We start from the raw sequence: 27682 nt of genomic DNA on the forward strand, positions 1-27682 counted from the left end.
AAGGTCTAAAGGTCTAAAAGTCTAGAGGTCTAAAAGTCTGAAGGTCTAAAGGTCTAAAAGTCTAAAGGTCTGAAGGTCTAAAGGTCTGAAGGTCTAATGGTCTAAAAGTCTAAAAGTCTGAAGGTCTAAAGGTCTAAAAGTCTCAAGGTCTGAAGGCTTAAAGGTCTCAAGGTCTGAAGGTCTAAAGGTCTAAAAGTCTAAAAGTCTGAAGGTCTAAAGGTCTAAAAGTCTCACGGTCTAAAGGTCTAAAAGTCTGAAGGTCTGAAGGTCTAAAAGTCTAAAGGTCTGAAGGTCTAAAGGTCTAAAGGTCTAAAAGTCTCACGGTCTGAAGGTCTAAAGGTCTAAAAGTCTAAAGGTCTGAAGGTCTAAAGGTCTAAAAGTCTCACGGTCTAAAGGTCTAAAGGTCTAAAAGTCTCACGGTCTGAAGGTCTAAAGGTCTAAAAGTCTAAAGGTCTGAAGGTCTAAAGGTCTAAAAGTCTCACGGTCTGAAGGTCTAAAGGTCTAAAAGTCTAAAGGTCTGAAGGTCTAAAGGTCTAAAAGTCTCACGGTCTGAAGGTCTAAAGGTCTAAAAGTATGAAGGTCTAAAGGTCTCAAAGTCTAAAGGTCTGAAGGTCTAAAAGTATAAAGGTCTAAAAGTTCATTTCTCTTTGAAGGCCCGATGGGGAGACCTGTTATCCCTCCAAGACCGTGTCTCTCTGACTTGTTACAGGTCTACCACTCAAATAAATGTAGTCGGAGAACTCACAGTTCGTGATTCATAGTTCCAGTTGTTGAAAAGGCCTCAGGATCATCTTTAGTCTTGAAGGTAGAGGCAGTGAGACACTCAGCGGGGTGTAAGCGGTCTAACACATCAATGGAGATAAGTGTGTGTGAAGTACAGGTGAGCGAGAACCTGGAAATAATTCACAAATCATTGTGATATGTGTGTGCGTGTGTGTGTGTGTGTGTGTGTGTGTGTGTGTGTGTGTGAATTACAGGGGAAACAATCCCAAAGAGGAACCGATCCCTGCATTGCAAATGCATGAATGTTGACGCAGGCCGGTTCGCCTGCAGGTGGGTGGGTGGATGGGGGGGGGGGGGGGGGGGGGGGGGGGGGGGGGGGGGGACCTTTGCATTATGCATCATCTTCGGCGTCGCCGCGGCGATATGCTCGCTCATTTAGCTCCGTGGCGTCGGCGTGCAGATGAGACGCTGCGACAGCAGCTGGGATCCAGTCAAAGGTTCGAGGCTGAGTGCGTTTGTTGTTTCTCAGCGAGGAGGTCTACTTTCACCAACGCATAACTCAATTTAAAATATATATATATATATATATATATATATATATATATAATGTCATATAAAATACTATTCCTGGGTTCCCGTCTGTATATTTATAATACTTGCATTTTGAGGGGATGCTACAGGCGAATGCATACGATACCACGTCTGTAGATTGATCTTAAATTCACCAAAGTTACCATTACAGAATGCCTCATTTGCATATTTAAACACAACATTTCAGAAAACTTAAATAAATAATCCTCTTAATGTCAGTAATGAACTGTAGGAGTGTCATGGAGATATCTACGAGGTACATGTGTAACATGTGTCTATTCATCTCACTACAAGCAAAAAACAAGATCAAAACCTTATTGATCTTTAACGCCACGGAGATGACACTCGGTTTATGTATTTATCCAGAACAAAACACCTTTCACCCTTTAATAGACACACACACACACACACACACACACACAGTTAAAAGTGTGAACCATCACCGTCCCCGAGTGCTTTACTGTAATGGAATCGATCGCCAATCAATACGCATATTATCTAAAACAAACAGCACGCCTCATCAATATCCAGCCCCCTGACTCGGCTTGGCCCTCACTCTGCCTCCATCAGCAAAGACACACGGATCTGTGTGTGTGTGTGTGTGTGTGTTTGATTGTGTGTGTGCGTGTGTTTGCATTACGGCTGGCGCAGCAGCTCTGTCCACACACTCTTGATTGCAGATGTTGTGAGATTAGTTTAAAGTTTAAATGGGTGTTTGCTTCTCTGCTGGCGGATGTCATCATAGCAAACACCAGCGTTTATTTATGGAGCAAAACCAGTTCAAACCAGTTCAAATCAGTTCAAACTACAGCCCTGACGAAACTCTGCAAACAAGCTAATTGTTACTTTTATATTTTAAGTTTCCATTGGACACTATTTTGACTCTTTTATTCTACACTCTATTGTTCTTTTATATTCTTATTCCATTGTTTTCTTTTGTTATCTTTGATGAACCTCGCACAAGAAGTTCCTTTTCGGGATTAATAAAAGTTCTGCATCATCTTAAAGTAAAATAAAGAAACACCAAAGTCATTACAATTCCTCCCGAGGGGAGAAATCGTTCTAAAAGTCGTTGAGATACGAGAACAAAACACCTTTTAACCTTTAATAAAAAACACACACGTTAAAAGTTTAAATCATAGCCGGCAAAACAATAAGAAAAAAAAGACCATAAAAGGTTCAAATCCTCCAAATAGTGCATTATTTTGCCCTTCAGTAGCGCCAACAAAGGTCTTTGCAACACATGAAACGGCTGCAGCTTCCATTTAAAGAGACAGTACTCACGTGGAGAAGGCGTTGTTCTGCCTCTCGCAGCGGATGCCCTTGCAGTTGTTGGGTTCTTCTGAGGCCTTGGTCTCGTAGTAGAAGTACAGCTGGTTCAGGCCGTTGGCGAACGCCAGCAGGACCTGAACAGGAAACACATTATTCCTCCGTCGCCTCGAGCCAGACGAGGTTCAGGGACGCAGAAGAGACATTTGAGAGTTCAGCATCTCACGATACGTTTACTGAGGTCGAGCCAGTGATACATGCGGGTTCTCCAGGGAGCGCGACGGTTCCCACGGGGGTCGTGTTGTGGGTTAGGAGTTCCCACGAGAAGGAGCTAATGAGTTCTGGGTGTCAGGAAAGAGGCCCGTCGGGTCCTTCTGCCATCGACGAAGGACGCTGACGCTCGCCTCGTCGTGGAGAACAATTAGACTAAAATGTTACAGTTTACCTTTCAATAAGTGAAAACACGCAACGTGAAAAGGTTGTAAGACGAGGTAGTGACCTGTCAATCACCTTGTAGCCCCGCCCCTAAAGCATCCTCTGCTTTATGGTCTGTTTGGCTCTAAATGACCATAATTTACTAAATGAACATCACGCTGTATTGAAGAAGACTTGAAACTAGAGATTGAGACCAAAAACTAATGTTTACAATGTTTACTGAGGGAATAAATCAAGAGAAGTAGAGTCATTTATATAGACTTCTATACAACCAGAGGAGTCGCCCCCTGGTGGTCAGGAGAGAGAATGCAGCTTTAACACATGAAGCATAGACTTCTATACAACCAGAGGAGTCGCCCCCTGGTGGTCAGTAGAGGGAATGCAGCGTGAAGACACTTCAGCATTGACTTGTTCACTTTTAATAGCAAAGGTAAGACTTAATTTGTATTCCGTCCTACATCTTGTGAGCCGGTAAACCGTCTCCAGCGCTGCTAATCTGGTTCCTGTGATGGTCTCACCAGACAGTAGATGAAGAGGAACTTGAGGATGTCCAGCAGCATCCTCCCCAGCGAGATCTGCAGGGGCCCGAGGTGGGAGTTGGCGGTGAAGAGGGAGATGAGTCTGAGCGAGCTGAAGATGTTGGCGATGGCGAACAGGGCCTCGGCGATCAGGGTGGGGTGCCACATCTCCCACTCCTCCCTGGGACGAGAGGAGTTGTACTGGAGAGAGGGGAGACATGGAGGGGAGGAGGGGGGAGGAAGGAAGACAACCCATTTTGAGTGCTATTGGTGCAAAAGTAAACAAAATAATTAGTAAACCCACGGTATGAGTTTATTTTGAAAATACACTCTATGCATGTTACTTGCAGAATCTGTACACATGGAAGTTTATTTTGAAAAAAGACAATGGTTCCTTTGAACATGGAGGTTTATTTTGAAAATTCATCATACAAGTAACGAGCAGGAACTGTACGTTTCCTTAGAACACATACATCTTGACAGGTTACTGCTTCCAGCTGCTGTGTGTGTGTGTGTGTGTTTGTGTGTGTGTCTGTTACTGAATGCATGTAAGGATACAGTTGTGTGTTTGTGCACACTTTATATATGTGTGCTGGATGTGAATGCGGAGCCTGAGTAGGAGGGCCACCCGCCATCATCAGTGACTCACAGCTGCTGCAGATGGCCCGGCCGTCTGGCGTGTGTGTGTGTGTGTGTGTGTGTGTGTGTGTGTGTGTGTGTGTGCGTGTGTGTGTGCTTACACCATAGATCTTTAATAAACAGATATATCTTATATGGATGCAGATTATCATTAAAGATGAACGCTTTGCTGTGAAAGCGGGAGAATTATTTTTTTGCATCTAAGTGAAAACTCGGCGTCTATTTATTCGTCCCCCCCCCCCCCCCCCCCCTCTTTTTTTCCCCCCAAGGTCAAAGGTCAGTCTCTCACCTTGACATAGGCCACTATCTTCAGCGATATGGTGGCCAGGTAGAGGGAGTTCATGGCGAAGTCCATCAGGTTCCACCAGTCGTGGATGTACTCTGTGAATCCCCCGTCCCACATCTCCTTAATCTCTGCCCAGATGAACCCTGAAACACACAAACACACACACACGCACACACACACACACACACACACACACACACACACACACATTAATATCATCCACCAGCGGCCTCTAGTTTGCTCTGTTTATTTTGCTGAGTATTGTCCTCGGGCGCCACATTTCTTCTATACTTCAGGTTTTATTCTAAATAATTCACGAGTCATTTTTCTATTGTTCTTTCTTCCGGCTCATCTGTTCTTCTAGAGACACATGTGTGATTAAAGTTGGGGGAAAAACAACAACTTCTGAACTTTAAGTTTCCATTACATAGACTAGTAACGTTGGTATTATCCATATTTACTGACTACCTCCATTTAGTTCTATTTAAATGTGTTTCTTTCAGTGCAGTGTTGAGTAGGTTAAAACTGTTTATTTTAATGCGAAAAATTGTGTTTTCTTTGTACTCAAATGAGCTATTTTTGTTTTATTGGTTTTAAATGAAGGTGAAGATGGAGGTTATTCTTCAGTGTGTTGAACATGAACAGCTTTGGTATATTTATTCTTCCCTATTTAAGGAACAATGCATCCTTGTGTTCTTCTGACGCACAACGTTGTTTTCTTTTCCGTGTCAAAAGCGTTTCGTAGCCCGAGAGTTTAAAAGAGAGGAAGAGACGACGAAGAGGAACAGATGGTTCAAAAAGAAGTGATCGAGGTTATGGTTTTAGAAATCATCGGTGTCGTCTCACGGAGAGAGAATATGGAGATGCAATCACTCATTTTAACACACACACACACATACACACACGCGCACTCACACACACACACACACACACACGCACACACACACACACACACACACACTTGTAGACTCACTCAGAGTCCTTTTAATGAGAAGCAATCAAAGTTAAAAAAACCCATTTCTTTTAACATTTCTTTTTTACATTATTTTTAAATTTTTTTTTAGTTTTTAATTAAGAGGAGACATTTCTTCTTATGTTTAGTGCATGTTAAAGTAAAAGTAAAATATTAGTAATTTATTAAAGACAAGAAGAGAAACAAAAAACAAATATGTAAACACAAGAGAATGCAGCTTTAACACATGAAGCATAGACTTCTATACAACCAGAGGAGTCGCCCCCTGGTGGTCAGGAGAGAGAATGCAGCTTTAACACATGAAGCATAGACTTCTATACAACCAGAGGAGTCGCCCCCTGGTGGTCAGGAGAGAGAATGCAGCTTTAACACATGAAGCATAGACTTCTATACAACCAGAGAAGTCGCCCCCTGGTGGTCAGGAGAGAGAATGCAGCTTTAACACATGAAGCATAGACTTCTATACAACCAGAGGCTCTGAAGACGATACGTACCCAGCACCCAGGGGAGGATCATCCACTCCACCAGGGTGGGTGGGGGTCCCTGCATGTGCAGGTTGGTGCGGGCGATGTGCTGCGAGGCCAGCAGCAGGAGGAAGAGGAAGGTCAGGTAGGACGCCGTGTGGCAGATGAACTTGATGAAGGGCTTCTTCACGAAGCGGCCCAGGGTGCTCTTGGGAGCCAGCAGGTAGATCTGAGGAAGACGAGGACGAAGACGAAGACATTAGAGAGACGAGCAGGAGGCGAGACGTCCGAAGCCGGAGGTCCCTAACTGAGCCACTCAGCCAGCCGCCACCTCGTATGGTTGGAGCTGTCACTGTTGTTGTTGTTGTTGTTGTTGTTGTTGTTGTTTTGACGCTTGTTTAATTGTTCTGCTCGTACGCTCAGCTGTCTCTGAGTCATGCCTGCGAGGCTTTGAGTAGAGAGAAGTTTCATATATTTTAAAATATTAAATATGTTTTCACGTCTGGTATTTTTTTTTGTTGGTGTTTTTGAAAAGTACATTATTTCTGGTGCGAATGGGAACATTTTTATTTGGAAATCGTCCATTTAGGAGGTGAGTCATCGATTCATTTAGTAGACTGAAAAAAAGTATTGTTCTGCCCCCTCCCAAAAAACAACATCAACAACAACAACAACAACAACTGTGGCCTTAAGTCAACAAACTGCCATTCAAGGGGTTACACTTCTGAAAATGAATAAATATTTAGTAGTTTCCGCCCGGCAACTAATTTACGTTGAGGAAAGAAACGCCAGTTCAGCTGATGTTGCACTCCTCACCTCCATCTTTTCATCTTCATATTCACCCTTTTTACTTTGTCTTCTTTCTTTATTCTCTCCTTCTCTCATTTTCATTCACTCTCTCAAAATCCTCTTCTCCCTCTTTTCGCTTCACATTCTTTATTTCCTCCATCTGACCTTCGTCCCCTTCGTTTTCTCTGGTTCTCCTTCTCCCTCCTTTCTCCTTTCTCTCTCTCCTCTCATTTAAGTCCTCCTTCAACTTCTTTCCTCACTTCCTCAATCCCTTCCTCACACACTTCCTGTCTCCTGCATGTCATCTTCTTGTCTCCTCGTTTCCGCTTCTATTTTCTTTACCTCTACTTAGTTTTCTCCACCTCCCTCCCTCCCTCCCTCCCTTCCCTCCTCCCTCCTCACCAGTGAGAAGAAGGGAAACAGGAGTCCGATGATGAAGCAGGTGACCAGCTTGACGGCCCAGTGTCGTCTCCTCCAGCCCGGGAAGCCGTCGTACCACAAGGTGGCCAGAAGCTGCTGGCAGTTAGGCTGAGCCACGAACTGGAGAGAGAGAAGGGGGGGGGGGGGGGGGGAGAGAGAGAGAGAGAGAGAGAGGGGGGGGGGGGGGGGGGACTGTTGTATTATACACACCTTCCACCAACAAACAAACAACGTAAACATCTGTGTGTCTTTGTGATGAATACGTAGACAAACGGGTAAAATCTGGGAGTAGACACACACACACAAGGTCACGAAAGGTCACAAGAGGTCACGACGCCTCCCGCCCCGACAGGTGAGGAGGCCCCTCCTCCCTCTAACACCGTTGCCATTACGCCAGTGGGAGGAGCTGAAGGGCCGCCCTCTGAGTCACCGACAAGCTCCTCCCACTTTGTCCAAAGCATTTCTTCCCCCCTCCTCCCCTTCTCTCCCTTCCTCCCCCGTTATGCCAAGTCTCACACACACACACACACACACACACACACACACAAGAGTGTGTGTTCCCATCAAACAAATAGCCTATTAGATAAATGAATAAATAAGAATCAAGGTTGTGGGGATTTTGGCTGCCGAGCTGAAACATTCGGTCCGTCACCTGAAGCTGTCAATCAAGTCGCTGACGCTGCTTTAATGAAACATGAACATTTGGTGGCGGCTGCACATTTCAACACTTCCTCTTTTTCTTACAAGTGTGGGCCGGTTTTCATAAATAATTGATCCTGGCACATCTTTTTATATATATTTTTTGGACGGATATCTCAGCTCTCCGAGTGGGATTGGATTTATTTTGTTATTATTATTATTTTAAACATCACGGCTTCCAATTTTGCGGCGTCGCGACGCTGAAGCTGCTTTTCTTCGTACAGGTGTGACGGTTCAGGAAAACATCGGGAAATATTTAGTTAAGTTTAGGAAAAAGTTTGTGAAATATTTTGTCACATTAAGGAAAAGATCGGGAAATATTTAATTAAGTTTAATACAAAAATCTTGAAATATTTAAGGAAAAAAAACGATGAGCTGTCCGTGGTGCTGAAACTATGTGGATGTCACAGATCTGACAGCTTAGAATTAAGTCATTCAGATACAAATGATATTTAAGTAATTTGATAATAATAATTAAGGTAATGAAGAAATTAATAAAAACTTTAAATTTTGAGTCAGTTTGAGGTTTCCACAGTCAGAGAAACGGGATTAAAGGTGACGCGTACCTGTGTGTGTGTGTGAGATGAGTCTACAACACGGTGTGTGTGTGTGTGAGATGAGTCTACAACACGGTGTGTGTGTGTGTTAAATTAACAAATAAGATGTTGTGTTTTTATCTTTTTAAGCTTTACTCTCAGTTTAATCATCTTACACCTCCGATAACCACCAAGTGAGCCACACACACACACACACACACACACACACACACACACACACACACACACACACACACACACACACACACACACACATACACACTCATGCTTCAGACAACCAGATAAGAGGTTGAACAACTGGATCTGAAGCGTGTGTGTGTGTGTGTGTCTGTGTGTGTCTGTGTGTGTGTGTGTGTGTGTGAGAGAGGATTTAATTATATAGATGATACGATAGAAGCAGAAAAAAGGTAGAAAAGAAAAGAAGGAGGGAGATAAAGTGTCAACCCAAGGTGGCTGCTCCCTCTTCCTGCTCCTTTCTCCTCCTCTTCCTCTCCTTCCAACCTCCTTTGGTGTTCTGCCCTTCTTCTTTTTCTCTACTTTCTTTTTTGTTCCTCCTCCTTCAATCCTCTTCATCCTCAGTGCTCCTCCTTTTCTTTTTGCCCTCCATCTCCTCCTCTTGTTTCTCCCCTCTTCTCCTCACACATGAACCCTTCATTCACCTCCTCTTTCATTACAGCCTTGCCTTCGCTCCTCCTCCTCCTCTTATTCTCTCCCATTTCCTCTCCTTCGTCTTCACCTCCTCTCTTCTTTCATCCTAAATTCCCTCCTTCTCTCCAGCCCGTCACCTCTCCTCTTCTCCTTCCTCTCCCTCAGCTCCAGTTTGGTTTTCCTGTTGCTATGGCAGCAGTATGCTAATGAGGGAGTAGATCTCTGGGCTCTCGGCTCCTTCCTCTCCTCCTTTTTTCTGCTTCAGCCTCGTCTTCATCGTCAGGCGGCGAACAACCTCGTCATCGTTTATTCCAGACGGCTCCTCGACCAATCAGTGAGCTGCTCTGAGCAGGTTTGAGACGTAATACTAGAGGACGAAGTGAGACTCTGTGATGTCATCAATAAGTTATAATAAGTGATGTCATCAATAAGTTATAATAAGTGATGGCCTTAACATTGGGAACATGTTAACATTTACAGTTACTAAGAATAAAAAAAACATTTAAAAAAAATATATATACACACATATATATATACTTATATATATATATATATATATATATATATATATATATATATATATATATATATAGTTATATACCTCTCTTTCCTAACAGTCCAGGTCAGTGATGTGAAAACTGCAGAGGATAAACACACACACACACACACACACACACACACACACACACACACACACACACACACACACACACACACACACACGAGAGACAAAACGGTGCGGTGGAATTCTCCAATTTTGCCATTATTCAAGTTTCATTTCAGTTCCTCGTCAGATCAGCTCACTTGACTTTGGCTAAAAGACTGCAAATCCCATAATGCACCTCACCAGCAGACCAAAATAACAACACATACTAACAAACATACAACACATGTTTATCCGATTAGGTTGATCTATGAAGTGTCATCTTGCATAAAAGTTACTCCTCATTGCTGGTGTGTTTTCCTTCCTCAATATATCGGCCCAATCGATGCTCACAGTCTTTTCAAAATAAAGCTCCGTATTTACAGGAAGAACGTAACGGATGAATCAACGCTGACCTCCTGGTTTTCAAGGTTGGTTCGTCTGTCACAAGGAGAACCCGAACATGTTGGTAAATGTAAACAAAATAAGTAGCAAGTCATAATTTAAAGAAAGTTTTAGTGCATTTAAACATATTAAAGGTTTTTTTCTAATAAGTGTCAACAAAGCAACTTTGAATCGACGTTCTGAAACAAAACAAGGAACGTAAATGCTTTTTCTACGCAATTAATCCATTAAATACTTGTTTCAGAGTCTTTAAATGCAGAATTTAAAAGCAAATGTCATTACATTTTTCATACAGAGCTATTAAGTTATTGTCTGATTACATTTAAACACATAACAAAGTGTCACTCTGCAGACTCCATACACAGCAACTTAACATTTCTCTTCAGTTTGAGGTCAGAGGTCACTCAGAAGTTAAGCTAGATCAGAGTCATAAGTCAAAAACACTCATATGTACATGTGTATATATGTGTCTGTGTGTGTGCATGTGTTTGTCTGTGTGTGTGTGTCTCTGTGTGTGTTTAGGTGTGTGTGTGTGTGTGTGTGTAAAAAAAACTCTAATTGAGGCCATGTGTTGATAGATTAATTAAATTAACATGAATGGCAATATATCATTCAGTTAGTGCTGCATATTATTGGACTACACACACACGCGCGCACACGCGCACACACACACACACACACACACACACACACACACACACACACACACACACACACAGTAGACATTTGTCAGTACACAAACACACATCCATTTATTATTGAGACTACTGTTAATGTATAATTAAGCAGGACTGCAGGTATCACACACACACACACACACACACACACTCACACACACATGAATGTTTCAGGGGTTGTATCTCGGGTTAAATACTTTAATCTCCACGTCGTCTCATGGGGAGATGAGACGAAAACAACGAGCAGGAGAGGAAAGGATATGAATGTGATGTCTAGAAGGAAAGGAAACACAGGGAGAGGCCAGGAGGGAAGGAAAGGAAACCAAAAGAGGAAAAAGACGAGTAAAAGGGAAGAAAACTAAATAAATTATGACTTTTTTAGTGTTAAATGTTCAAAAGTAAAAGTCAACTCGACAAACATGGACAACATTATGTTCACCAAAAACATCTCCTCTCTCCTTCTCCTTCTCTCTGTCACTCCTCCATCACCTTTGACCTTTGCTGGTTTCACCACAGCTGATTGTTACACCACCACACACCCTGCAGTGTGTGTGTGTGTGTGTGTGTGTGTGTGTAGTCAATATGAAGCTGCTGCTACCAGGCTAACGTAGCTTAGCATAAAGACTGGAACACCCAAACTGGAGCTGGAGATCCAACACAGTGCGAGAGGAAACAGCTCCTGATGTTGAGTTCTGTTCCTCTTGTTATTTATTATCTGTCTCTTGCGCTCTTATTTTGGCGTCTCCCCCCCCCCCCCCCATTCCCCCGTCTGCTGCACCTCAAAATAACTCCACCCACTCCTCTGTTTTAATATCTCTTTCTTCCCCCTCACCATCTCCCTTTGATTGCTGTCATTCATCAAGATGTCGCACAAACTTCACAAACATCCAAACAGCTCGTTTGTGTTTCCTCCCCCCCTCATCCCCCTCTCCCCCCTCCTCTATTTTTTTGTCTACACAAAATCCTCCACTTTTCCTTCTTTATTTGTATTACCTCTCTTCCTCTCCGCCCTCTTTCATCTTTCTCTCTGCAGAGACGCGTTGAGGGGAAATAAAAAAGAGAGATATACTGTTTGTGACTCGTTCTTTTGCTGACTCTGTTTCCTCCTCTCCTCCTCCTCTCCTCCTCCTCTCTCCAGCTCTCCTCCAGCTCTCCTCCTTATTTAAGGACATGAAAACCTAAAAATAGTCGTCCCTTAATAATGTAAAAAGCAATGGAGCACTATTGAGTGGGAAGGATCAATTTGAGGCCTCGTTCAACATGATGGATTGCACATCTCAGGAGAGTCGGCTGATCGACTCACAAACAGCACATGAAGTCATTTGTTTGTCTGGGAGGTCAAAAGGTCACACGACAGGTTTGTAAAATAGTCATGTCAAATATTCGGAGTGTGCAGGAAACGGCCTAAAAATATGCAGAATCCCCGTGTACGTCTTTTGCAATAAAACTAAAATATTAGAGAAACCGGATCAAATCAATAAAATATTGAACCCTGTTGTGTTATAGATGTGTTATAGATGGAGCGTCTCCTCCTCCTCTCTCTTGCTCCTCTGTGTTATAGATGTGTTATAGATTGAGCGTCTCCTCATCCCCCTCCTCTCTCTTGCTCCTCTGTGTTATAGATTGAGCGTCTCCTCATCCCCCTCCTCTCTCTTGCTCCTCTGTGTTATAGATGTGTTATAGATGGAGCGTCTCCTCCTCCCCCTCCTCTCTCTTGCTCCCCTGTGTTATAGATGTGTTATAGATGGAGCGTCTCCTCCTCCTCTCTTGCTCCCCTGTGTTATAGATGTGTTATAGATGGAGCGTCTCCTCCTCCTCTCTTGCTCCTCTGTGTTATAGATGTGTTATAGATGGAGCGTCTCCTCCTCCTCTCGTGCTCCCCTGTGTTATAGATGTGTTATAGATGGAGTGTCTCCTCCTCTCCCTCCTCTCTCTTGCTCCCCTGTGTTATAGATGTGTTATAGATGGAGCGTCTCCTCCTCCTCTCTTGCTCCCCTGTGTTATAGATGTGTTATAGATGGAGCGTCTCCTCCTCCTCTCTTGCTCCTCTGTGTTATAGATGTGTTATAGATGGAGCGTCTCCTCCTCCTCTCTTGCTCCCCTGTGTTATAGATGTGTTATAGATGGAGCGTCTCCTCCTCCTCTCTTGCTCCCCTGTGTTATAGATGTGTTATAGATGGAGCGTCTCCTCCTCCTCTCTTGCTCCCCTGTGTTATAGATGTGTTATAGATGGAGCGTCTCCTCCTCCTCTCTTACTCCTCTGTGTTATAGATGTGTTATAGATGGAGCGTCTCCTCCTCCCCCTCCTCTCTCATGCTCCTCTGTGTTATAGATGTATTCTAGATGGAGCGTCTCCTCCTCCTCTCTCTTGCTCCTCTGTGTTATAGATGTGTTATAGATGGAGCGTCTCCTCCTCCCTCTCCTCTCTCTTGCTCCTCTGTGTTATAGATGGAGCGTCTCCTCCTCCCTCTCCTCTCTCTTGCTCCTCTGTGTTATAGATGTGTTATAGATGGAGCGTCTCTTCCTTCCTCTCTTGCTCCCCTGTGTTATAGATGTGTTATAGATGGAGCGTCTCCTCCTCCTCTCTTGCTCCCCTGTGTTATAGATGTGTTATAGATGGAGCGTCTCCTCCTCCCTCTCCTCTCTCTTGCTCCTCTGTGTTATAGATGTGTTATAGATGGAGCGTCTCCTCCTCCTCTCTTGCTCCCCTGTGTTATAGATGTGTTATAGATGGAGCGTCTCCTCCTCCTCTCTTGCTCCCCTGTGTTATAGATGTGTTATAGATGGAGCGTCTCCTCCTCCCTCTCTTGCTCCTCTGTGTTATAGATGTGTTATAGATGGAGCGTCTCCTCCTCCTCTCTTGCTCCCCTGTGTTATAGATGTGTTATAGATGGAGCGTCTCCTCCTCCCTCTCCTCTTTCTTGCTCCTCTGTGTTATAGATGTGTTATAGATGGAGCGTCTCCTCCTCCTCTCTTGCTCCCCTGTGTTATAGATGTGTTATAGATGGAGCGTCTCCTCCTCCTCTCTTGCTCCCCTGTGTTATAGATGTGTTATAGATGGAGCGTCTCCTCCTCCTCTCTTGCTCCCCTGTGTTATAGATGTGTTATAGATGGAGCGTCTCCTCCTCCCTCTCCTCTCTCTTGCTCCTCTGTGTTATAGATGTGTTATAGATGGAGCGTCTCCTCCTCCTCTCTTGCTCCCCTGTGTTATAGATGTGTTATAGATGGAGCGTCTCCTCCTCCTCTCTTGCTCCCCTGTGTTATAGATGTGTTATAGATGGAGCGTCTCCTCCTCCCTCTCTTGCTCCTCTGTGTTATAGATGTGTTATAGATGGAGCGTCTCCTCCTCCTCTCTTGCTCCCCTGTGTTATAGATGTGTTATAGATGGAGCGTCTCCTCCTCCTCTCTTGCTCCCCTGTGTTATAGATGTGTTATAGATGGAGCGTCTCCTCCTCCTCTCTTGCTCCCCTGTGTTATAGATGTGTTATAGATGGAGCGTCTCCTCCTCCCTCTCCTCTCTCTTGCTCCTCTGTGTTATAGATGTGTTATAGATGGAGCGTCTCCTCCTCCTCTCTTGCTCCCCTGTGTTATAGATGTGTTATAGATGGAGCGTCTCCTCCTCCTCTCTTGCTCCCCTGTGTTATAGATGTGTTATAGATGGAGCGTCTCCTCCTCCCTCTCCTCTCTCTTGCTCCTCTGTGTTATAGATGTGTTATAGATGGAGCGTCTCCTCCTCCTCTCTTGCTCCCCTGTGTTATAGATGTGTTATAGATGGAGCGTCTCCTCCTTCTCTCTTGCTCCCCTGTGTTATAGATGTGTTATAGATGGAGCGTCTCCTCCTCCTCTCTTGCTCCCCTGTGTTATAGATGTGTTATAGATGGAGCGTCTCCTCCTCCCCCTCCTCTCTCTTGCTCCCCTGTGTTATAGATGTGTTATAGATGGAGCGACTCCTCCTCCCTCTCCTCTCTCTTGCTCCTCTGCAGCAGCCAAAAGAGGAAAGTGAATACATTTGGCTTGTTTTTGGAGCGTCGCCAAGCTGTCGGATTAACACAAGCTCTCTCCACAGGAAACGCTTCACGGTTTCTCTCCCCCTCCACCTCCCTCCTCCCTCCTCCACTCTCTGGATCGGCGTCCATCGCTTCAACTCAAACCGAATGTCTCCTTTCCTTTCCTCCTTTCCTCACCTCTTCCTTCCTCAGCACACTTCCGCTACTCGGAGCCAGAAGAGTCCAGGTGACCTTTCCTGGCTCGCTGGGACCAGAAGAGCATCAATTAGTCATTTGTCTTAGTTGAACATCTTTAGTTCATCATCGTATCGCGTGATTCACGTGCTTCATTTGACAATAAATCACAACTGAAGCTTTAAGTAATGAAGGAGGAGGAAGTGGATTGAACTTCCCTGCAGCTCACTGTGTGGAGCTTCATCACATGATCCAGAGCTTTGAATGCATACAGGATTGGATGAGGATCGGGTCAAGGTCTGGTTGGGATCGGGCTAGCATGGGATCAGGTTCAGAGATAGCATACTTTAGTTTAAACTCTTCAAGTTTGACGATCAGACCCCAAAATGGTGGTGTAAAGATACATTTTTCTTGTCCTCCTAATTCCTTCATTCCTCCCGTCTGTTGTCGTACGTCTCCTCTCTCCCACACACACACAGACACACACACCCTGCAGCATGTGTGTGTGTGTGTGTGTGTGTGTGTTGCTCTTGCCTCAGTGCTAATAAACACCAATGATCCGAGAGGCAGGTGTTTGAAGGCTCAGTCCGTATAATCTGAGCATGAAGAACACCGTGTGGTCAGAGCTTGATTGCCTTTTTAAAAGATATTGATGCATACACACATCCACCTGAGACCTGAGACCTGAACCCAGACCTGAGACCTGAGACCTGAACCCAGACCTGAGACCTGAGCACATACCGGGCGACATGAACCAAACTCTTAACTCTGAGACCTGAACGACTCGAGAAGAGATGGAAACATTTTTCTTTGGGCACACAAAAAGGCTTTTAGAGGAGTAGAACGATAACAAAGAACTGGCAACAATCCACATTTATATCAGGCCTCCAGTCCATAAAATGAGCCCACGAGGTAAAGTGCAGCCAACTTCCTTATAACCGTCTTAACTCTCTCCTGCAGACGTTTTCAGAAGTGGACCGCTGGTTTCTGGATCACCCTTGAGTTCGGCGATCTGTCGCCATCTTGGATTCTTGCAACTTTAAAAGCTTTTAATCATGCCTTGATTATTGTTTGTTTATTGTTGTTATTATTTTTAATTTGTTTTATTATATGTCTATGTTTATTGTGAGTCAAATTCCTTGTATGTCCATAATCATAATTGACAAAATCTCTGTTGCGTCGCTCGTCAGCGTCACGCTTGACCGAGGCGGCCAATCAAATCAAGGGAGAGGCGGGCTTTACTACTCCTCCACTGACTTCCTGTTTTGATGCCTGTAGATGGTGAAGAGTCGGACATTTGATATTAGCGACAGTTAACTGCGATGACTACGTCATATTTCTTCTCCTCTTCTCCTTCTGCTTTGAACATTTTTATAAGTTAGTTGTACTCCCAACATCCTCTTCTCTCCTCCCTCCTTCCTCTTTTCCTCTCCTCATGCTTTTGATTTCCAATCTCTCCTTTCACACTTTTCCCTCTTACGCTTGTCTATCGGAAATACCCACAATGCACTGCAGCGGTGTTGTGGGAGGTACCCGCCACTTTCCTGCAGCTCTCTGGACATAGTTTGTTACTTCCTGTGTATCAAACAGCCAATCAGAGAGTTTATTTGGGGTTTAGAGGAGCTCGGCATGATGGGTAACCGTGCTGTGTGTGTGTGTGTGTGTGTGTAAGTTACTTTGGTGTTATGTAACTCCTCATCCTTTAAAACCAACTCACTCTTCACCCTCTAGCTCTTCCTCCTCCCTCCTTTTTCTTTCTGATCAGTTGATCAGAAAGAAAGAAGAGATCAGAGGAAGTAAGAGGAGAAAGTGAACAAGTGGACTCGGGAGAAAAGAGGATGAGAAGAGAGGAAATAAGAGGAAACAAAAGTGGAGAAAAGGAAATGACAGGGGAGGAAATGAGAAGCGAGGAAATGAGAGGGGAGGAAATGACCATGAAGGAGAGGAGAAGAGAGGAAATGAGAAGAGAGGAAATGAAAGGGGAGGAAAGAACCGTGAAGGAGAGGAAAAGAGAGGAGGGGAAATAAAGGGGAAGAGAGGAAATAAGAGGAAACAAAAGTGGAGAAAAGGAAATGACAGGGGAGGAAATGAGAAGCGAGGAAATGAGAGGGGAGGAAATGACCATGAAGGAGAGGAGAAGAGAGGAAATGAGAGGGGAGGAAATGAGAAGAGAGGAAATGAAAGGGGAGGAAAGAACCGTGAAGGAGAGGAAAAGAGAGGAGGGGAAATAAAGGGGAAGAGAGGAAATAAGAGGAAACAAGAAGGTGTAAAGATGAAGGTGAAAAAGAGGAGAAGAAGTAACAAAAAGAGGAGAGGGAGCAAGAGAAATAGAGAGGGGTGAATCAAGAGGAGAGGAAGTGTGTTAGAAGGACACAAGGAGAAGGAGGAGATACAGAAGGAATAATAAGCAGGAGTGGAAGTGAGAGAAAGAGAAAGGAGAGGAGAGGCGATAAAAGAGAAGAGAGGAAATAGGAGGAAACAGAAGGAGCGTAAAGGAAATGAGGGGAGAGGAAATGACCGTAAAAGAGAAGAGAGGAAACAAGATAAAGACAAAATAACAGGAGAAGAGGAAACAAGAGAAAAAGAGAGGGGGCAATCAAGAGGAGAGGAGACAAGAGAAGAGGAGTCAAAAGGAGAGGAAGTAGGTTATAAGGAAATAAGGAGAATGCATGAGTGAAGAAACAGAATAGGAGGGGAGGTAAAGGAGAAGAGAGGAAATGAGGAAACGACAAGGTGTGAAAAAGAGGAAAACAACAGGAGAGGAGACGAGTGGAGAGGAAGTAGGAAGAGCAAAAGGAATCATGACGAAGGTTTCCCAGGAGATGGATACACAAGGTCAAAAGAGAGAGAGAGAGAGAGAGGATGAAGAGTGGCGTGCGTTGCGTATCGTTGTGTACATCTCTCACGGAGGAGGTCGCACACTATTCTCCCACAATGCATTGCACCCGAGAAAAGGTCCAATTCAAAATATCTTGGAATCCAAAAGACAGAAACCATTTAAAGTATATCTGAGTACATTTACTCAACTACTGCAGAGGAGCATCTGTACTTCAAGCTGCTTCACGTACTTTACAACAACAACAAAAAGATAACTCAAAGACAGTTTGATTGACAGCTGCCGGCTCTGATTGGTCGTTGATTGTTTTAATTACCAACTTTAAGTAAGACGATAAAGTCTAATTGATTCATAACCAACAATTCACACATTTTAGTTTCCTGTTAGTATTAAATTGTAAAAGTACGCTGATATTCGTGTACATGGTGTATTTTTGTACACTATATTGTATATTTTCAGCTCCAAAAGTACATTTTAGACTTGAATTATACATTTTAAGATATTTGCTGGAAACATATTTAAGTCTTTGGAGACATCGTCTCATTTTAAACTGCTAAACAACTCAAAGTACAGAATAAGACAACCCAAAGTACACAACAAAACAACCCAAAGTACACAACAAAACAACCCAAAGTACACAACACTTTAAAATGAACGTTTCCAAAATATATAAAATATCTTTATCTGACGAAGCTCGGCAGCATGAAACAAATTACAACGAGTGACTGCACAATTTCTAAATAATGCATGAATGTGTGCACGTGTGGAGGCATGTACGTGTGTGTGTGTGTGTGTGTGTGTGTCTGTGTGTGTGTGTGTCTGTGTGTGTGATTTCCTGGAAGAACAAGCGAGACACAACAAGGCAGCTCTCAGTTTCCCGTCACACTCACACACACATTGTTATATAATCTGCTCTGAAAGCCTTGTGTTGGTAAAACACTGTGGCAGCACTTAGTGTGTGTGTCACCTCGACCTCCATCATAACACACACACACACACACACACACACACACACACACACACACACACACACACACACACACACACACAAGCAAAGAGGAGCAGGGAGCTGAAAGGAAACGGCGACAAACAGACCAAAAGGAGAGAGACGAGAGAAAAAAAGTGCAGAAACACGATGAAGGAGTCAACAAGAAAAGAAGAGGAGAGAGGGAAGATGAAAGGGAACATGAGAGGGTGAGGAAAGGAGGAGGAGGAGGGGGGGATGTAATATTAAGTAGAGCGAGAGGGTGACAGAGGAGGTAAAGGATGTGACAGAAGAAGAGACACAGAGAGGTGAGAGCGGGGAGAGCTTACGTAAGCGTCTTTGGACACACGCGCACACACACACATACACACACACAGACACACACACACACACACACACACACAAACACACACACACACACACACACACACGCACGTACGCACACACGCACACTTGAGGTGACGCAGCCGTCGGCTTTAAGAAGAGCCGATCCGCTCCGACAGTTCACAGGTTTTTCCTTTCGGCCGACGCTTCAACCTTCCACCAAGTTTCATAAATAAATAAATAAATAAATAATTCGAGTCAAACAGATCTTGAGGCCGAAACTCACAAAACAGCCTCTTGGCGGAGGTGAAGAAGAGAAAGGACGGATTCAAAATGACTTTTCCCTCCTGCATTAAACAATAATAAAGATTAAAAAAACACAAAAACATTCTTTGGTCAACTTGCAACAACTTTTCTATCAGTTTATTAAATATAAAAAATTCAATAGTCACATAAAACCACTAATGGAGAACAATGTTGTTCTTGTTGCTTCTAATCTTACAAATAACGTGATTCACGGTAATAAAAGGAAATAAATTGGCAACATTGTCACAGTTATGAGATTCAAACGTGAGAAGAACTTCAATGTTTCAATAATGCTCAAAAGATACTTTGTCATTATTTATAATTTAAACAAACTACATTGTCTCATTTTCTCTTAAAAGAATCTGAAAACAAACAAGTTACAAATATAACTACATAATACGTCTAAAAACTCATATTTGTTTTTATTTGTTTAAACAAAATTAATCTGGACATAAAATGTCAACTTTCTGGGAATCTTTGATGAATAATTCATATAAAAACACACTTTATAATCTTTAATCTGTGTTTGGGGGAACGGATCTGTAGCCAAAGGTCAGCAGGGTCAACTTCTAAAGACCTTTTTGATTTTGAGTCGAGTCTCAAGTTCTTTTCAGAAGCGTTGAGATAAAAACACCGACGGAGATTTAATTAATGTCAAATATAATTAATGTATTCTTCTTCTACACGTCTCCGTCTCTCCGTTTGTTGTCGTCTGTCTCTCCTGAACTCCATTAACTCTCCCTCTCCTCCTCCTCCTCCTCCTCCTCCTCCTCCTCCCTGTCCTCATCCCTCTCCTCCTCCCTGTCGTCATCCCTCTCCTCCTCCTCCTCCTCCTCCTCCTCCCTGTCCTCATCCCTCTCCTCCTCCCTGTCGTCATCCCTCTCCTCCTCCTCCTCCTCCTCCTCCTCCCTGTCCTCATCCCTCTCCTCCTCCTCATCCCTGTCCTCATCCCTCTCCTCCTCCCTGTCGTCATCCCTCTCCTCCTCCTCCTCCTCCTACTCCTCCTCCCTGTCCTCATCCCTCTCCTCCTCCTCCTCCTCCTCCCTGTCCTCATCTCTCTCCTCCTCCTCCTCCTCCCTGTCCTCCTCCCTCTCCTCCTCCTCCTCCTCCTCCTCCATGTCCTCATCTCTCTCCTCCTCCTCCTCCTCCTCCATGTCCTCATCCCTCTCCTCCACTTTATTAATTTAAGGTGTTGTCTGTGTGCATTTTCAAAAGGTACGTTTTCTTAAAAAAAACAATTAAAACAATATCTTACGGCCAGAAACAGTAAAAACGGAACTTATCGTCTCGTTTTAAATAAAAGATGAAAGCTGATGAACTCCTGTAGGAGGTCGGCATCGGCATCGTGTTGCACGCAGCGCTCGTTATGCAAAACCAAGCCAGGGAATAACGTTTCCAGCATAAAGAACATTTAGTCTCAGTTTCTCCTGAACTGTGGCAGAAGATTTGGCGACGTACATATTTTAGCTGCAACAGTTCTCTTCATCATTCTCTCTCCAGCTCGCCCTCCGTCTCCTCTCAGGATGTCTTATTACCCACTGACAGCTCTCTCTCTCTCTCTCTCTCTCTCTCTCTCTCTCTCTCACACACACACACACACACACACACACACACTCAAAGAGGAGCAGGGAGCTAAAAGGAAGTCCTCCACGGCGACAAACAGACCAAAAAGGAGAGAGACGAGACAAAAAAAGAGAGAGGGAAGATGGAAGGGAACACAAGGAAAGGATCTCTCTCTCTCTGCCTCCCTCACTCCCCCCCCCCCCCCTCACATCATATCCTCCGTCTAGATTTGAGAGTATGTCTCGAGAACGCCACGGGATGTTGTGAGTCTCTCTGCCAGAGCTGCAACCACTTACACCTCCCAGTGAGGAGGAGGAGGAAGAGGAGGAAGAGGAGGAGGAGGAAGAGGAGGAGGAGGAGGAGGAGGAGCAGGAGGAAACATCGCGCTCCTCTGCGTCGCATGACGGATGTTTGAATCGTGGGGAACGTGAAGTGAAGAAAGTGGTGAGAAATGGCGTCACAGTTTCCCCCCCGAGAAGCGTAACTTTGTGAATATTATATTATATTATATTACATTAACGTTATTTAACATTACGAAAGGGAAAAGCTGCACATTTGGAAGCGTGAATTATTTGTACGTAATAAAAACGGCGAAGGGATTAGTGACACATTTACTGTCAATGGATTCATCGCTCCGGTTGCACATTTTAATTTGCTTTAAAACTGTCAGAATCTTTTTTCTTTTTTTTTAAAGTAGAATAATTTCCTCTGGGATCAATATATTGTAGCAGGAGAAGGTTGCACAACTTCTAATAGTACTTCAACTTCACATTTGTACTTAAGTGCAGTACCTGCAGATGAAATACACTGCTCCTGAGCGGTGATAACAAAGTTCTGGTTAATAACTTCTGCAAATGTATTCATGTATTTAAAGCTTTTTCCTAAAAATGATATGCTAATGTCTTCTCCTACTGGGCTTCATGATGTTTTAAATTAGTGCCCAGTGAGCCCAGTGGCACCAGTTCAGCTGTTAGTCAAGGTGATAACATCAAACTTTGTAGGCAGTTCGGCTCTCCGTGAACCGGCCAATCGCAGCCCGGGAGGGGCGGGACATTGACGGAAGGTCTTTTACAAAATCAACATACACGTATGGTGAAATTATCCAAAGTATTATGTTTGGGGAATGCTGTCATAATAAGCATTTAAATACAATTAAATAACATACAATTAAATGAAATTAAATTTAAAAAATCTAAAAATAAATTAAATATAAGACGTAAACCACATTGGAAGAAAACCTTCAAACATCATAAATGTCGTTTGTGTGTTTCTTTAAACTGCTGTATTATCCTATTGAAATTAGTAGTACAGTAGTGGTATATGGTTTTATTATTCTATATAATTGAATTTAAATTACAAAATGAATATATTATTATCATACTATCATGAATTTCATGTCGAATTTTAGAATATTATTATTTGTGGTCATTCATAATATTCACAGGGCAAGTACACAGCAAAGCAAATTGCATGTTCTAGTGTCATAAAAATAATGCTACATAAAGGCTAATTAATAGCTCAGGCTTTTATCTTTTTATCTTCAATCATTGAACTCAACCGGCGGTTATTTGGGACCGGACTTTAATCCTTTTTCCCAGCTTGTTCAACAAAAATGGGAAATACAAGAAAATTGTTCATTTAAACCCGCATGCACATAAATTGTATAAAAATGGAGGCAACAGAATAACAAAAACACACAAAAAGCAAGATGAAAGAAGAAGAGAAAACCTCCTTTATGTCATTTAAAGTCAGGTCTTTGTTGTACGAACCACATTATCTAAAGTTACACGGCGTCTATTCAAGACGCTTTAATTAAAGCACATTTCACGGTTCACAGTGTAATTACTCAAAGTGCGTCTGCAGTGAAGTGTCTAACGGCCTTCTACCTTTTGCAGAAAGTTTTTTTTTTTTTGTGAAGATGATTCGTACCGTTTACATCTATTCAAGTATAAAGTCAAGGTTATAAATATTGTTCAGTAACATAAATAAAGTTAAAAAGCCCAGGAACGTTTTTCCTTCCCGAAGGTCAAGTGAGGTCAAGTCTCTTCCTGTAATTCACCTCAAAGAAACGCTTTTTACTGCTCCATCACTTCCCCTCCTTCCTTCTCCTCCGTCCACCACACCAGGGACCAGCCGTCCTCCTAAATCCTTTGGCGCGGAACGAGCACTCGGCCTCCCGACGTTTTCCTCTAAATCAATCGCTCCGTCACGTTTTATGATTTGCAGCATCTTCAAAAGTCCACCGTTAGCTGTGTTCATGGATGCCCCAATACGCCCAATCCACCCAATACGCCCCAATATGGCCAATACGCCCAATACGCCCCAATACGCCCCAATACGCCCAATCCACCCAATACGCTCAATACACCCCAATACACCCAATACGCCCAATACGCCCAATACGCCCAATCCATCCCAATACGCCCAATCCACCCAATACGCCCCAATATGGCCAATACGCCCAATACGCCCCAATACGCCCAATACGCCCAATACACCCCAATACACCCAATACGCCCAATACGCCCAATCCACCCAATACGCTCAATACACCCCAATACGCCCAATACGCCCAATCCATCCCAATACGCCCAATCTGCACAATACGCCCAATACGCCTAAATCCATACCAATCTGCCCAATACACCCCAATACGCCCAATCTACCCAATACGCCCAATACGCCCAATCTGCCCAATCTGACCAATACGCCCAATATGCCCAATACGCCCAATCCACCCCAATACGCCCCAATCCACCCAATCCACCCCTCTAACAAAAGCCTGTGCACACGTACGTTAGCCGGAATACGTCCCGATGTTTGGGAAGTTTACACACCAAACAAAGTCTTTTATTTTTGTGAATAAAGCATCAAAGATCTGACTCATATTACTATTTTACTCTGACACGTGTATGTGACGACTGCATAAATGATGCGTCTCCTATTATTTAGGCTACAATTTAAAGGTGCAGTGTGTTTACATTTAGGGGGATTTATTGGCAGTAATGAAATATAATATTATTAAGTAACGTTTCGTTAGTGTATAATCATTGTTTGTGCGTCACGAAAACAACCAAATAAAATGCTGCTAACATTCACCACGTCACTCTATATTCCCTCTTCAGATCTTTACCTTTTTTCACCTCCTCCTCCTGCAGAGACAGAACAGCACCTCCTCCCCTGCCTCCCTCCATCCATCCACCGATCACCCCGTGGCCGCTGTTGCCTCCCCCCACCCCCCCCCCTACCTCCCCCCGCTCCGTCCTTCCACTCCAGCTTTCATCCGTCACAAAGAGCTGGAAACAGCAGGCGGTCGGACGGAGAGAGACGGGAGATCGGCTTCGGGGGTTTCCAACTGTTTCTTTCTCCTCCGCTCATGATCACCCCATCTCTATTCGTCTCTCTCTTTAAATCTCTCTCTCGGAACAATTCCATCCCAAGTGCGGCAATAAATAAATACAAAGATTCGGTTTCTTCTGGTATTTGATAGCCAGCTTTGACCCCGGTGACGGTGCACATACATAAATAATATACACAAACCATAGACTGTCATCTAGTCAGACACGCACAGAACAATTCTGTTTTCACGTGAACAAAGCTTGCTCCTTCAAAAAAGGTCAACTCCTTATGAACCAATGAAAACGCAGAACGACTTTTAAGAGCCCAGAGTCCTCCTCTCTAGGTTGTGCGTCCCTACCTCTTTCTGGTGGTATTTGATGGCCAGCTTGAGCTTGGCCAGGTCGTGGCACTGCCTCGGGTCCAGCTCCTCGCTCTGGTCGTTGTCCCGGTGGTTCAGGATGGTTTCCAGCTCTCGGGAACTCCTGGCCTGGTCCAGAAGGTCTTTGGCGAACCGCTTGCACTGCTGCGACAGCTCCTCATACTCCTGACGGAACTCGTTCTCCACCTGAGAGGAGGAAGGTTCCAGGTATTTACAACGGGTCTATAGGAGCTCCATAACTTCTCCTGCCAATCACACCGCCAACAAGCTCTCAACAGCTGCATGTGCCTCATATGAAGATATGTATCGCTACCCAAGATACATCACATTCTCAGCCAGAAGGGCAGTGAAGGACAACCTTTAACGAGTAACATCAACAATATTGGATGTTTTTTATAGCTCGGGGAGCTCAGAACGTGGCGTCCTTCCAGTGGAGTTCTTGGATTGATGCCAAAGAGGACCTAAAGGATCCTGATGGACCAGCACTTTAAGTTGGCGTCTCATTTCATTTGGCAGTAAGTTGCAAATTGTGGAAATAAATAAAAAACACACACAAAGGCAATACTGGTCCAGATACGTCCCTGACGAGTCACTGAGACTAAACCTTTTCTCCACCTGTAAGATCTGTAGGAGTCCTGATGGACCTGGAGGAGTCTGGTGGACCTGTAAGAGTATGATGGACCTGTAAGAGTCTGATGAACCTGCAAGAGTCTGGTGGACCTGTAAGAGCCTGGTGGACCTGTTAAAGTCTGATGAACCTGGAGGAGTCCTGATGGACCTGTAAGAGTCTGATGAACCTGCAAGAGTCTGGTGGACCTGTAAGAGTCTGGTGGACCTGTTAAAGTTTGATGAACCTGTAAGAGGCTGATGAACCTGTAAGAGTCCTGATGGACCTGTAAGGGTCTGATGGACCTGGAGGAGTCCTGATGGACCTGTAAGAGTCTGATGGATCTGGAAGAGTCCTGATGGACCTGTAAGGGTCTAATGGACCTGGAGGAGTCCTGATGGACCTGTAAGAGTATGGTGGACCTGTAAGAGTCTTGATGGACCTGCAAGAGTCTGATGGACCTCTAGGAGTTGTGATACACCTGTAAGAGTATGATGGCCCTGTAGGAGTCCTGATGGACCTGTAAGAGTCTGATGGATCTGTATGAGTCCTGATGGACCTGTAAGAGTCTGATGAACCTGCAAGAGTCTGGTGGACCTGTACGAGTCTGGTGGACCTGTTAAAGTTTGATGAACCTGTAAGAGGCTGATGAACCTGTAAGAGTCCTGATGGACCTGTAAGGGTCTGATGGACCTGGAGGAGTCCTGATGGACCTGTAAGAGTCTGATGGATCTGGAAGAGTCCTGATGGACCTGTAAGGGTATGGTGGACCTGTAAGAGTCTTGATGGACCTGCAAGAGTCTGATGGACCTCTAGGAGTTGTGATACACCTGTAAGAGTATGATGGCCCTGTAGGAGTCCTGATGGACCTGTAAGAGTCTGATGGATCTGTATGAGTCCTGATGGACCTGTAAGAGTGCCCATACCTTGCTGAGCTCTTTGAGTTCCCAGCCCAGCCTGAAGGCCGTGAGGATGGGGTCCTCACTGGACAGCGCGATGAGGGAGGGCGAGGCCAGCGCCTTGTAGATGTTCAGTCGAGACCTTGAATGCCGAAGACTGTCGACCTACAGAAAGATTCAGACTGTTGAGGTTTGGAACCCACCACACGGTTCCCCGATCGCCCCCTCGTGCACTTTGAACAACAACCATATAGATATTCATGTAACGTAATAATAATAAGTGTATTTCTACATTGTCTCATACGTTGACGATGTTTTGCTACAATGTTTATCCTCCATGTTATTGGTCCGATTGTGCTAAAGACAATAAAGTCGTGACTATTTTTATTCATGTGCAACAAGAGTGTTTAACTTAAAACGGTCCAAAGTACCGTTTTCCAAAACATTTGGTGTTTTCCTCCTCATTATTCCTTTAATATGACTCCATAATTAAAGTATTTTAAACCTGAGTTATTAGTGAGCAGAAGTGGTATTCAGTCATGGCAGAGGAAATCAAAAAATCTAAAAAAGTATCTCATTGTTTTACAGAAGATGCTGAAAATAAATGTCAGTGCTGGAGGTGCAGATTGGGAGTAATTGCCATAAATTGCGATATTGATTTCCTGCAAAACAAAGCGTGCGTTTGAGGATAAATAATCGCTTACCTCTGAACTGGAGACGCATTCGACGCAGTCGCATCGTATCTGGTGAGGTCTGGGAATGGTGACCTTCACAGGAAAACAACACAGGTAGCAATGAATAACATTTAAATCATGATTTAATATTAGTCATCGCTCTTCTTCTATTCAGTGTTCTCACCTTCCGCTGGACGAGCAGCTTGATGATCTCGTAGTTGTTGGTGTGAGCAGCGAGCATGATGGGAGTTATGTCGGGGGTGAACTCTGAAAACTGACTGTCCATCATCAGCGAGGGAACCTGGAGAAAAACAACAACATCTTTTATGAAATTACACGTTACATTTTTACCCCAAAATTAATGATGTTAAATAATGCCGGATAAGACTGAAAAAACTAGTTTTACTCGGTTATAAAAGCCTTAATTCAACTGACTTTCTGACAGTTCACTTAATTTCAATATTTTAGACGGCGAAAGTGGTATAACTAGAGTATTGTGTTATTAATTAATCTTCTCGCGACCCTTCAGATGTATAATGAGACCTAAACAGGGTCCTAAATCCCAGGTTGGGAACCTCTAATATGTACACGCTCCTCATTCCTGACTGATGAAGCTAAGCCACATCTCTTTTCTTTTTTTTTTCACTATTAAATTAATACTTTGACTTTTTAAGAAGTATACTTATTAGCTGGTTAGCTTAGCTTAGCATAAAGACTGGACCCAGCGTCTCTCGTTAACACGCTGGGTCTCGTTTGTTCGATCCGCACAAAAAAAAAGGACAATTAGTGCAGGAACATCATGGAGTCTCTGCTGGTTGCCGAGCAACCGAACCATTATGACGAATCTGGATTG

The 27682-nt window shown here is 43.9% G+C and overlaps 1 protein-coding gene across 1 annotated transcript in view; it reads right to left on the reverse strand.

Moving 5' to 3' along the window:
• Positions 1-27682, reverse strand: part of trpc5a (transient receptor potential cation channel, subfamily C, member 5a) — a 48841-nt gene that overhangs the window by 15865 nt on the left and 5294 nt on the right. The window contains exons 4-12 of the mRNA XM_034557753.1: positions 27014-27130; positions 26860-26922; positions 26183-26320; positions 24629-24835; positions 7090-7227; positions 5929-6127; positions 4465-4604; positions 3537-3737; positions 2599-2720 (exon numbers count right to left, since the gene is read on the reverse strand). Coding sequence (XP_034413644.1) covers positions 2599-2720; positions 3537-3737; positions 4465-4604; positions 5929-6127; positions 7090-7227; positions 24629-24835; positions 26183-26320; positions 26860-26922; positions 27014-27130 — 1325 coding nt within the window. The remainder of the gene's footprint in view (positions 1-2598; positions 2721-3536; positions 3738-4464; positions 4605-5928; positions 6128-7089; positions 7228-24628; positions 24836-26182; positions 26321-26859; positions 26923-27013; positions 27131-27682) is intronic.

Source organism: Cyclopterus lumpus, chromosome 18 (genome assembly GCF_009769545.1).
Source record: "Cyclopterus lumpus isolate fCycLum1 chromosome 18, fCycLum1.pri, whole genome shotgun sequence".
NCBI lineage: Eukaryota > Metazoa > Chordata > Actinopteri > Perciformes > Cyclopteridae > Cyclopterus > Cyclopterus lumpus.